Raw genomic sequence first — 12,134 nt, 5'->3', positions numbered from 1 at the left:
AAGAAAAGGAAAAAGCATTTGTTGCAGTCTGTTCCACCATACTGTTTGTCATGTAAAATGAGTATCCAGATTGTTGGAGGCAATTAGCTTACAGTTGTAAACAGCTTAGACACTGTTAGTTTAGTATGAAGCAGTATATAAATGAAGTGGTTTGTTTTGTTTGTTTGAGTATTCTTGTAAAACCATTCTTTTGTCTTTCAGGAACTCAATTTGTCCTTCTGTGAAATCAAGAGAGATGCAGCTCTGGTTATTGCTGAGGCTATTGAAGACAGATCAGAGCTGGAAAAGTTAGATCTCAATGGTATGGAAAAACATCTGTGTCAATAGTGTGCTCTAGTGTTATCTACAAACCTGCTGCTAAACAGTTGACTGGCTATTTCAGATTGGCATATACAATTACCCTAGTTCCTTTTTCAAGCTCCCCCTTTCACCCAAACTTCCCTCAGATTTTGAATTCATTACCTACTTTATATAGTCTTGCTTCTGAGGTTCCTGTTCTTTAGTTTTCCTAATTCCTGTGATTTTCCAAGCCTCAAATAATTATGCAAAGCTATTGTTGTTTGTACGTCTCAATCCTAGGCAATTTGACATGATACTTTTTCAGGGAATTGATGAGATAACTGTGTCTCATCAATTCTCTGAAAAAGTATCATGTCAGCTTTATTTTCTGAGGCAGTTGTGTTTATGAATGCGTATCATACACGAAGCTGCACCAGAAAAAAGCCTTATGCACCCTGAAAGAAGTAATGGGTTGTGCAACTGCAGTGGGCACAAGCCCCATTACTTCCAATGGGGCTCGAGCTTATGCGCTTTATCTTTTACACGGGGAGGGGGGTCCAGAACAGATCCCCCCTGTAAAGAAAGGGCACACTTAACTGATCAATGAAATTTCAGCACATGCACTTATATCATGGATTTTTTTTAATGTCCTATGTCATTAACCTAGCAAACAAGCTGCATTTCAGTTTCCTTCAGAGAGCAAGTCCTGTACCTGGGCATCCATTTTTGTTTATTCATATAAGCATTATAGTGAAACAATGGCAGGTTTGCCCAGTTGGAATGACAGGTAGTTTTCAGCAGTTCCATTATACTGTCAAATTACCTTTGAACAACTCTAGAGCTCTGTATGCTTCTATCCTTTTTATAGGCAATTGTTTTGGAGGGGAAGGTTGTGAACAACTTCATGAGATCCTTGAAGGTTTCAACATGGCAGAGGTGCTTGCATCCCTGAGGTAAGGGAGAAGAAGAAGCTATTGTGCTCATGATCTGCTTGTGGATTTTCAGTAGGCATCTGGTAGGCAGCAGACCTCTTCTTATGTTTTTATGTATAGTTCTTAGATTTTTTATTGAAACTGAGTATAGGCAGTGATATTTGTAAAAAGGCTGCTTGTCTGGCAGTACTAGTGATTTTATTGTTTTTAATAACCATGATTGCAAGGAGAAACTGGCTGAGCTGGGGTGGCTTTAAATTGTCCAAATTTTTGGCATCAACTTCTTATTCTTAAAAATCTGAATTGTATATACTCTTTCTGTTAATGATTTGTTATGGTTGTCATTTGTAGTTGGTGGACAATAACCAATTGCTGATATAGCAAAAAATTCTGTTTTTTTATTTCTTTGTCTAAATAATATGTGCATGTAAAGATTTATTTTAAGGCCAATCACACTGCCTGGAAACTTCTGGGAGTGTGTATTCTTAAAAACAAGGTGCATCCTGGCCTTTTCATGTGAAAAAGTAGCAGTTTTACTACTGTAGCAAGTTCAGAAATGGGGAGCAGATAGGGGGCACAAAAATTGGTGGGAAGGAGATGCTGGTCCACCACAAATATAGTTAAATTAGTGCAAGTCAGAAAAGCTTAACAGGTTTTGTCACTTTATACATCTTGCCTAAAAATGACACTCTGTGTGCAGCAGCCTTGCTGTGAACTCTCTTTAAAATGGCTCCCTCAAACAAGCACTTGCCACTTTGGCTATACTAGTGCCTCCAACCTGGCATCTCTTAATTTGTCAGTATGGACAGGCATGTTAACACATATACCTCAAGCTCCTTGATTTTTTTCTCTGGACTTCTTACCTGTATTCTCTGTCTTTGACCCACCTACTCCTTGACTCCTCTGCCCCTGTATCCTCAGTCCTCAATACTTTGTGCTTGTCACCCAAATTGACCTGACAGCTGTAATAGGAATCAGCCCAGGCTGTTCTGGCTATGTTCCCTTCTTACCAGAAAACTCTTGAGACCACACAAGTATTTACACTAGCCCTTGACCTCACAGTATTCCTGGGCAACATCAGGAATAGATGCCAAGAGTTGAATTCTACCCCAGAATTCTGTTCAGTAACTAGATTTCAGTTTAGTGACAAACCTTTCTATTTTGTCTTTGAGTAATTTTAAAGACCAAAGCTCTTTGGAATAATTAACATTTTGGCAAACCAGATAGCTTCTGTTACTGGACTAGTTTTGTGTCATTTCTTCTTCTTCTTCTTCTTCTTATTATTATTATTATTATTATTAACCTTTATTTATAAAGCGCTGTAAATTTACACAGCGCTGTACATACATATTATTTCTTAATAATGTTGTGTCTCCAGGTAGCTTTTACATTATGCAAGATTACTCTGGATCAATCTTGGCTTCTTTACCTTTCATTACGAATCTGTTTGAATAAATACTAACTTTTAACTTGTTTCTACAGTTAACACATTTAAGTTTATATGTTAATCTTTGTTGTATATTACAAACCAGGGAACTACAAAATGTACATGCAGTATGTAGAAGGAGCCTTATTTATAACATTTTACACAAATTTCCTCACATAGTGATGATGATGGCGAAGATGAGGATGACGATGAGGAAGAGGAGGAGGAGGATGACGATGAAGAGGAGGAGGCAGGGGAGGAAGAGGAAGAAGAGGAAGAGCAACCTCAGGTTCAGGAGAGGGGCCAGGGAGAACAAGAATCACTAACACCTCAAAAAATCATAGTGGCACATGTAAGTACGTTGCTTTTAGATGAAGAGAACAAACTGTTGTAAATCGGTACATTGCTGTGAGACAGGAAAGTGCTAAAAAAAATTTCATGCCAATTTTCCATGTAAATACAGTGGGACCTGGGTATCTGTGGGGGATCCGTTCCAAGACACACACACACACACACACACATTCAGATACCAAAATCCATGGATGCTCAAGTCTTGTTGTCCCCAATGTTGGTGTATGCATGCACGTGGCTGCACTGCCATTAGGGACAGTGGAACAGGGGCTTATCTAAATTCTCATTGTCCCTAATGGCAGAGTGGCCGTGTGCATGTGCCACCACTGGGGGCAGTGGGGGCTGTCCCTAATGGAGGCGCAGCCATGCTCATACGCCACCATTGGGGACAATGCAGGCTTGCCACCCGTAGGTGCTGAAATCCACGGATAACAAGTCCGCAGATAATGAGGCCCCACTGTATTTCCATTTCCAAAAATGGATCAATGGATCAGATTAATTAATGAATACAGTACTAGTACAGTATTAATTAATGAATTACAGTATTAATTAATGAATATTGTACAGTACTAAGTGGTGGCTTAGTGGTTAAAATGCCAGTTGTGATGATCTGAAGATCAAAAGGTTGGCAGTTCGAAACCCAAGTGTTGTATGATGGGGTGAGCTTCTGTCACTAGTCCCAACTTCTGCCAATCTAGCAGTTTGAAAGCATGCAAATGCAAGTAGATAGATAGGTACCACTTCTCAGTGGGAAGATAACAGTGTTTGATGCAGTCATGCTGGCCACATGACCATCAGAGCAATCCATGGACAACGCTGGCTCTTCGGCCTAGAAATAGAGATGAGCACCGCTTCGGCTACGACTCGGCTACGACTAGACATTCGTGTCAAGGGACTACTTTTATCTTTTTACTAGCCAAATGTTATTGTTTCAGAGTTACTAACTTTCTTAGGTGACTATGTAGCATATATGCATATGTAAATTTTTTTGTAGCTGACCAGTTTGTAATACAGTCAGCCCTTCATATACACGGATTTTTTATACACGGATTCAAGCATCCATGGTTTAAAAATGTTCAAAAAAAGTCTACATTTCAAACATCAAACCTTGATTTTCCATTTTTTATAGGGAACACCATTTTGCTATGTTATTATATTTAATGGGACTTGAACATACATGGATTTTGTTATACATGGGGGATCTTGGAACCAAAGCCCAGGGTATAACAGGGGTCCACTGTATATAGCAAAGATTAATAGAAAGCTGTTTTGGGCCCCAATTTTGGAAGAAAAGCAGGATTCCAATTAATATAATAGTAATACAATAATAATAATAATAATGATAATAATAATAATAATAATAATAATAATAATAATAATAATAATAATAATAATAATTAATTGATACAATTACAAAGCTGTTTGACCATGCTAAAATGAGCCTGTTGTTTCTTTCATTGTTGATTTCTTTAGAATTTAAGCAATGTAAAGGAATATAGGTTGTACTATCTTGCAAAAGTCAAAATTTATTCCAGAAAGAGTAATTTCCAAGCATTAACGTGTTTGAATATAACATTTTAAAACAACATAAAGTGCAGTTTATATAAGGTTCTTTTCTGATCAGATATTTAAATTCAAATACTTTTTAACTTTGCAGAGTTCATACAGTATTTAATATAGCAAACTTTTAAATTTAAATATGTCAGACATGTTAAATCAGATCACTTTTGCTTTAGAAAACTGAAGTTTTTCTAGAGAAGCTGTTATCATGGTTGATGAGTTTTTGTGGACTGGCAAGCCAGGACCAGGCATCATGCTGGTGAATGATGCCCACTTGTATTCATTGCAAGCAGAAACAGCTGAATAAACATGTTTCTCTGATTTGCTTACCACGATTTCCCCATCTGTCTTGTTGCTCCCCTGCCAAGCCAGATAAATTACCTGTGTTTTGTTCTATGATTATTTCTCTGGCTTTGTGGGAAGAGACAAACTAGATTGCTGCATTCAGAAGTAACAGTAAACTGTGAATGAAAAATCTTTCATTTGTTCATCTGCTCCTGCTTGCAGTGGGAGCAACTAGGCAGCATGTAGTAGTGTTCTCCCTTGTTCTGGCTTGCCATTCTGTGCAATTTTATGCTCCCTTCTTGGACTAAATTGAGCTGTAAATTTATCATCTAAAAGCTCCTGTTGATGTTTATCCCATGATGCTTAGCCCTGAATTCTATTGGTTAAGCCCATCTAGAGAAGACCCACTGAATTAATTTTTGAATAGAGAGTCAGCACATATGTAAATCAATGCATCGATTCAATGAGTCTACTGTAGTTGGGAATAAGAATGCCATACAGGCTTTAGTTTCACTACTGGTGAGAAATTTCCTTGCATATATTGGGTTAGATTTAGTGATACCCATTGAAATGAGATTTAAGTTAGCTATGATTTAAGTCTAGATCCAGCCTATAGGCTGTTGCTGCCCCTGCTGTTCTGGACCAGCTTTTTATTTTACTTTTTCCTCTTTAACTGCTTTCGGTGAGAAGTGCTGATCTTCAGAGCTTTCTGTTCCCAGGGTACTCCTCCAGTGTCTTCCCCTCCTCTTCCTCCTGTGGATGTTGGCACTTTTTTAGCTTTTCCATCTCCAGAAAAACTGTTGCGACTGGGTCCCAAGTGCTCAACACTGATAGCCCAGCAGGTAAGCCATTTCCCCTCCATGTTAGTAAATGTTCTCTCTGCCCAGGCTCATTGTTAGCACTTTTTTTGCCCAAATGTTCCACCCTTTCATTGCTATGTAGAAGAATGCTTTGCATGTAAATAGAAAAGGAGAACATTAATCTCTGGATGCTGTAGAGGAGCAATGCACAATGTATGCATTGCAAAACTGTCTAATTCCACCTGAGCAAATTCATAGAGGTGAGTATTGAACCAATCTAGAAGCAAAGGCTTCAGTGAGAGTTTTGTAGTGCCTAGCTTCCCACAGTTGCATTTTGCCAGTCCATGAATTTCTTTCCTGGACTCAGAAGACCAATTGCTTACTTTAATTTGTTCAAAGGATATAGTTAGAGATACTTGAAATTAAGTAAATAGTAAAGCCTAAGAAAACCCTGTGAAATTCATGGGTTTGCCAGAAGTTGACACAGAAGTTGAATGTGTGTGTGTGTGTGTGTGTGTGTGTGTGTGCACATGCGCGCACACACACAAACAGCACCATGAAAGCTTAAAAAAATTTTTTACCGCAGTGAGTGTAAAACATGGCTTATGTATGCCTTTCTATTTTTGCCCATAGAATTTATTGAGGCTGCAGTGATCATTTTAAATTCTGCATTGTCCTCTTAAGGCAAGGCATGTTGGGAACATGTACCATGGATTAAAGTACAAATGGATTCCCTGAAATACAGTTCTTTAAAACATGGTGGATGTTCCCTGTATGACTTGACAAAAAGCGTAGTTTTGGATATGTGTACGTCAGAAATAGGACCCCCAAGCCCATATAGGTTAACCACTCTGCTTAGCTACTTCAATATCTGTTGTCCACAGAAATTCATCTTACTGTTGAAAACATTTTGCTTTTCATTTATGTGTGTAATTCTGGAAAAGCTTACAATACTCCCTATTATAAACTGAAGTTGCTGTGATGTAGTTTTCATAGATTGTGACCCAAGTATGACAAACATAAATCAGACGTTATATCCAGCATCGAGATATGTTGCCATACACATTTATGTTTATGTTCTGGAATTTTATTTCTTTTAGACAGATACATCTGATACAGAGAAGGTTGTCATGGTTTTTCTGAAGATCTCTTCTGTGTTTAAAGATGAGATAACAGTAAAAACAGCAGTGAATGAAACAACAGGTAAGTGTGTATTTCATTTGTTCAAACCAGGTAACATCCAGGTTCTTAATAATTTTCCCTTTTCGGCAGCCTCACTAAGGATGCAAATTGGGTTATCAGGCACTCTTGTGCATGATTGATGGGTGGCCTGTTGTGTTTGAGAGCCAGCATAGTGTAGCAGTTTGAATGCTGGACTAAAACTGGGAGACAAGTACCTAAAACCCTGCTCAGCCATGGAAATCCACTGGGTGAACTTGGGCAAGTCACACTTTCTCAGTTTTGGAGGAAGGCAGTTGCAAGCCTCTGAAAAATCTTGCCAAGAAAATCCCATGATAGGGTAGTCTTAATGTTGCCATAAGTTAGAAACAGCTTGAAGAGACACAGCACACACAGTTCGTTCTGTCTGTCTGTCTGTCTGTCTGTCTATCTATCTATCTATCTATCTATCTATCTATCTATCACTGTAGAAGCTGTTGCACAACAACTGCCATCAGTCCTAACCAACATAGGCGGGATACAGAATTCATAGAGGTGAATTCATAGAGGTGGTCTATCCGCACCTGGTTTTGTTGCGCAATGGAGCTGCAGCGGACAAACTGCGCGGCTTCCTCGCGCAGCAAAAAGAACCCTTAAAAAGCAGGTTCTTGCAGCGCCATAAGGATGTCGCAGTGCACCAATGGCGCACTCGTGACATCCTTATGGGGGCGTGACATGCAGATGCTAACGTCCGTCACGTCAAAATGATGGCACCCATGTGTATAGAGCACCACCATTTTGACGCCCTCGTCACGTTCTAGGGGTGAGGCCAGTATGGGCAGTGCGCCCTCGGCCAACCCCTAGCATGTGATGGGGGCGCCGCAAAGGCCCATCTGGAGAGAGCCATAGCTAATGAAAAGAGATGATGGGAGTTGTAGTCAGCAACATCCAGAGGGCTGCATAGCCTGCTTCCCTGACATAGAGGCTGCCTCATACACATTAAGAACTTCTGAAACAATTTAAAGAGATACATATTAGGTCGCCAAATGTGGAAATCAATTTCTTAGGTAAAAAAGAATACATGTAACTCTATGATAGTTAACATGCTTGTATATCAAATCTTGATTCCCCCCTTTCTTTCCTTTTTCTTTGTCCCATTTTTAAGAATATTTAAAGTTAGAACAAGTTACTCTCTTGTTTATTTTGTAGCTTCAGGTATGTAATTCCTCCCTGTGTGTTTGATGGCTAGCCTCACCCTTTGCATATTGTGATTGTACACATTATGGATGGAAAATGCAGTTAGTCCTTTTCTTTATGTTCAATAATATCTTGATTTGGAGTTGTTGTGAATTGTCGCTCGAATTGGACAGTGTTAGTAGGCATGGGAGCTGCCCTAAGGCTTTAGGAAATAGGAACAATACATTTTATTCAATTTATTCAATTTATTTATTTATGGGTATTTATAAACTACCAGCATTTGCAGATTTCTAAGCAGTGTACATAGAATCATAAATACATATACTATAAAACCAAGATATGTAATCAATGTACTATATATACATAAGACTAATATGCATGATACACTAAACTACAGCAAGGCATAAATCTTCAATGTGCCACTAAAAATTAGAATTATCAACACATGTGTAATCTCTGAGGACGTATTACTCTTATAATGGGTAACAGTACATTAATGTACTGTTCTTAACAATAGCAGAAATGATTTTGAGAGTGTGGCATGATCATGAGGGCAGTAGGTGATAGCTCTGTAGTAGAGAAGCAGTCTCCAAGGATAATATTTTATATTCATATTTTGTTAATTGTTAATCAATCTTCTGATTGTCCAGTGCTGTGATTGAAAGTTCTCATATTCTTAAAATGAAATCTGCCTCTGTCCATTTTTAGATGCCTTGATGAGAGATGCATTTTCATCAGCTACTTTCAATTCAGATGCTTTCATTACCAGCCTCTTGATTCACATGGGATTACTCAAGGTGAGAGGAGAGACAGGCAAATTATGACACCTTGGCAGTATGATCTGTATTCATATTTGCAGCTTTGTTGTGAAAAGGAGAAAGATTTGTAAGGTCAGGATCTCTGGCTGAAGAACATGTTCCTGTCCCACTGACCACATAAATCCACTTTACATATCTTGTGATGATGGCTACTATAAAGCTGGTCTTACAGCAGGATGTTATAACATGGAAGTATCTGTTTCTGTTCTTAGCATAATAGAAAGCATACATAGGAATAAAGTTAACACCTTTGCATAGATAGGACATGGATCAAGCACTAGGTGTGCCCAAGAATCAGATGAATGAGAAGCTGTGTCTTCACTGCTCTCACTATATTTACTGTTCTTGTTTGGAAAGATAGTTGCATACCCTGCCTTGGCTGATTCTTTAAGATAAGGAGTGATACTTAGCACAGATGCTGTAGTGCTCTATTTATATTGCTTAGGCAAACACACAAACACACCCACACACCATAAACTGTGCTTTGAAATGCTTGTGGTAGGACATCAGGATGTTTGCAGAATGTATGAAAATGGATGTGGCCAAAAGAAATGAGAAAGCTGTAGTATCTGGATAGGTATTTGCAAGGTTGAACTATGCTATCAGAGCCATATATAGTTGTTTATTTCTGTCTCCCTCTCTTCTGCTTCCTCTTTCCAGAGTGAAGAGAAAATAAAGGCTGTACCAAGCCTTTATGGCCCTCTGATGACACTAAACCATATGGTACAGCAGGATTATTTCCCTAAATCACTCATCCCAATCCTCTTGGCTTTTGTCACAAAGTAAGTATTGTGCCTCTTTCAAGGGAAAAACCTAACAGAGCAAGGCTGCAATCCTACATTCCCTCAGCATAGTATAAACATCCTTGTGTGGACCTACACAAGGCTGAGGAACTGAGAAGCCCCTGAACTCCAATCACAGGGAGCAGGAGCACAGACATGTCTGGCTATGTCCCCATAGCAAACACAAAATGATGGCATCACTGCTGAGACTTTTAGAGAACTCCAGGTCTCTCAACACTGATGTCATCATTTCACATTTTACAGGGATGTAGCCATGTATTTTTATAATTCTGCTTGCTCCCCATGGAGCAGAGAATGGCTATCCAGGGCAGCATCAGGAGCAGTTCAGTACATTGGGGGGGGGGGGTGCTGGAGAGGGAGGAAGGGGATACCAACCCCATCAGTGCCCCCAAAAAGGACATACATACATAACTAAAATATGTGCGTGAAGATGTCCCGAATAGAATGTTGGCCCTTATTTTATTTAGCTGCCTAAATAGACCTGATTCATTCATTATGTACTGCTCTAGTTGCCAATATCATGGTTTCATGTCAACCAAATATGGCTGTTCAGACTATTGTTGAGAAAATATTTGTATTCAAAAGGCAGGCAGATTTGAATAGATTTTCCCTGGTTCCAGTCCCCTAGTTCATGTCTTTCTTCCTCCTATTTCAGAGCATTTTCTCCTGCTATACTTTGCCCCACTTTGCTACAAGTCATAGCACCCTGTACAACAAGTGTGCTTGACTGTTGTATCTTCAGTGTTTCCTTTTCAAACATGCTGTGATCACAGTTGCCTGAAGAGGATTCTAAGGCTAGAAAAGTTTTCATTTAGAATAACAGATCTTAGACACCTTTGAGAACTTCTGTTGAATAGAACTTCAGTTGAACCTGAGTGCAAGTGAAATGATTATTCGCCTTTCATTTTTATTTTCTTTTGTCAGACCCAACCGTGCTTTGGATTCCTGTTCCTTTGCTCGCCACATGCTGTTACAGACCCTTCACCAGTTGTAATATAAAGGCAACTATGCGCTTTCCCCGCATGGGACATGCATCAAAGTGATCTGAGATGGAAAGACAACAAGGACATAAGAACTTATAGATGAAGCATTGTCACCAGGATGTCTGGCTGCCTTCTGCTAAAACACAATTCAAGGAACTCTGCCATGTCCGTTTTATGGTTTTGTGTTTGGTTTTTAAGCTCCTTCTTTCCAAAGTGAACTCTGCATTCCCCAGCATCTTTCTCTTATTTGGGGAGGGGGACTGTTCCCCCCTTCCTTAGGTTAATTCTCCCTCAGCTTGTATTTTTGCTGTTTAGCTGGAACTTCACCTGTTGTCAAAGTGCTTAGGACTTAAGATCCCAAACTGTGTTGTTAGATGACAGCCTCTCTTGAGGTAACAGTAAAATTCTGGAGACAGCTTAATTACTGCATTGTGTTCTCAGCTCAACACTGAGGTTTTTCCTTCCACTTTATGCCAGCACCAGGCATAAAACAATTTCACTTTTTCCCCCTCTTTCTGAGCATTGCGAAGTCTGGTAAGTGTGTGGGATATGGTGTATATATTCCTAATTGGGGATATTGCGTTGCCTATTTGGTTTTCATGTGTGATCCTTCAACTCTGTTCATTTTTTTTCTACTAGAAAGACTGATTATGGATGGCCTGCATAAGACTGTTAGTGATGTTGCTTTACATGCTTAAACATGTGCCTAATTAAAACCGGTTTGGTTCACTATAAGCATAATCAGTTTTGACTCTCCTCCTGATCTCTTTCTCTTTTCTTTTCCTGCTGCTCCTTAAGTGGTGAGATTTATTGTTTATTAAATGTTAGATTCTGTCAAACTTGTGGATAGTGATTCCATAAGTGAAATTGGGTTAATCAAAAAGATGTCAAATTGAAGCCCTTCATATCACTCAAATAATAGTGACTATTTCTCTGCTATTTTAGCTAATTTGCTTCCCAATTTTATTGCCTTTTGTTTATTTTCTGTTTCAGTATTGAATGTTCTTCCTTACACTTCACTGTGTTTCTTCTTTTTTATGGCCTATTTCATAATGAGAAGAGAAGGAAGCATGTTGCAAATTAGTTTCTTATCTCACATGTTTTGTCCAGCCATTATTGTGTCTAAATAATGGGGTTTGTTACTCATTTAGGAGAAGAGAAATATTCAAGAAAATGGTTTGGACAAGTTCCCTACAAAAGAGCAAATTTATGTAATTGCCATTCATTTCATTGGAAATTATATAGAAGCCATTGTATTGTATATTTTGCTTCCATATAAAAGTGAATAGTGCTCAACGGTGGGTACACTGTATCCTCAATGACATATATACTTCTATTTAAAAATATTTTCTCCTCAATATTACAACTACTTTCTGTGAAGAACTGGTTTCTTTGTTTTTCATCTACTGCGTTGCCATTTGTGAATGCTTTTTTCCAACTGCATTGTTCATCTGCTAAATGCTACTACTGATAAAATATAATTCATTTTTATTCACTGAATTGAATAAAAGCAACTGCTCCTTTTCTTCTCCTAACTTCAAG

At 38.8% G+C, this 12,134-nt stretch overlaps 1 protein-coding gene across 4 annotated transcripts in view; it reads left to right on the top strand.

Moving 5' to 3' along the window:
* RANGAP1 (Ran GTPase activating protein 1) overlaps positions 1 to 12,060 on the top strand; it is a 33,796-nt gene extending 21,736 nt beyond the window's left edge. For all 4 annotated transcript variants that reach the window (XM_089523698.1, XM_089523699.1, XM_089523701.1 and 1 more), the window contains exons 9-16: positions 202 to 301; positions 1,148 to 1,232; positions 2,818 to 2,989; positions 5,553 to 5,675; positions 6,734 to 6,836; positions 8,697 to 8,785; positions 9,467 to 9,588; positions 10,534 to 12,060. In XM_089523698.1, coding sequence (XP_089379824.1) covers positions 202 to 301; positions 1,148 to 1,232; positions 2,818 to 2,989; positions 5,553 to 5,675; positions 6,734 to 6,836; positions 8,697 to 8,785; positions 9,467 to 9,588; positions 10,534 to 10,603 — 864 coding nt within the window. In that variant the 3' untranslated portion in view covers positions 10,604 to 12,060. The remainder of the gene's footprint in view (positions 1 to 201; positions 302 to 1,147; positions 1,233 to 2,817; positions 2,990 to 5,552; positions 5,676 to 6,733; positions 6,837 to 8,696; positions 8,786 to 9,466; positions 9,589 to 10,533) is intronic.
* Positions 12,061 to 12,134: the final 74 nt, after the last annotated feature.

The sequence above is a fragment of the Sceloporus occidentalis genome, unplaced genomic scaffold (genome assembly GCF_023333645.1).
Source record: "Sceloporus occidentalis isolate IW3139 unplaced genomic scaffold, rSceOcc1.0.p SCAF_5, whole genome shotgun sequence".
NCBI classification, from domain to species: domain Eukaryota; kingdom Metazoa; phylum Chordata; class Lepidosauria; order Squamata; family Phrynosomatidae; genus Sceloporus; species Sceloporus occidentalis.
The sequence above is the reverse complement of the archived record's forward strand: the minus strand, read 5'-3'. Positions and strand labels throughout refer to the sequence as shown.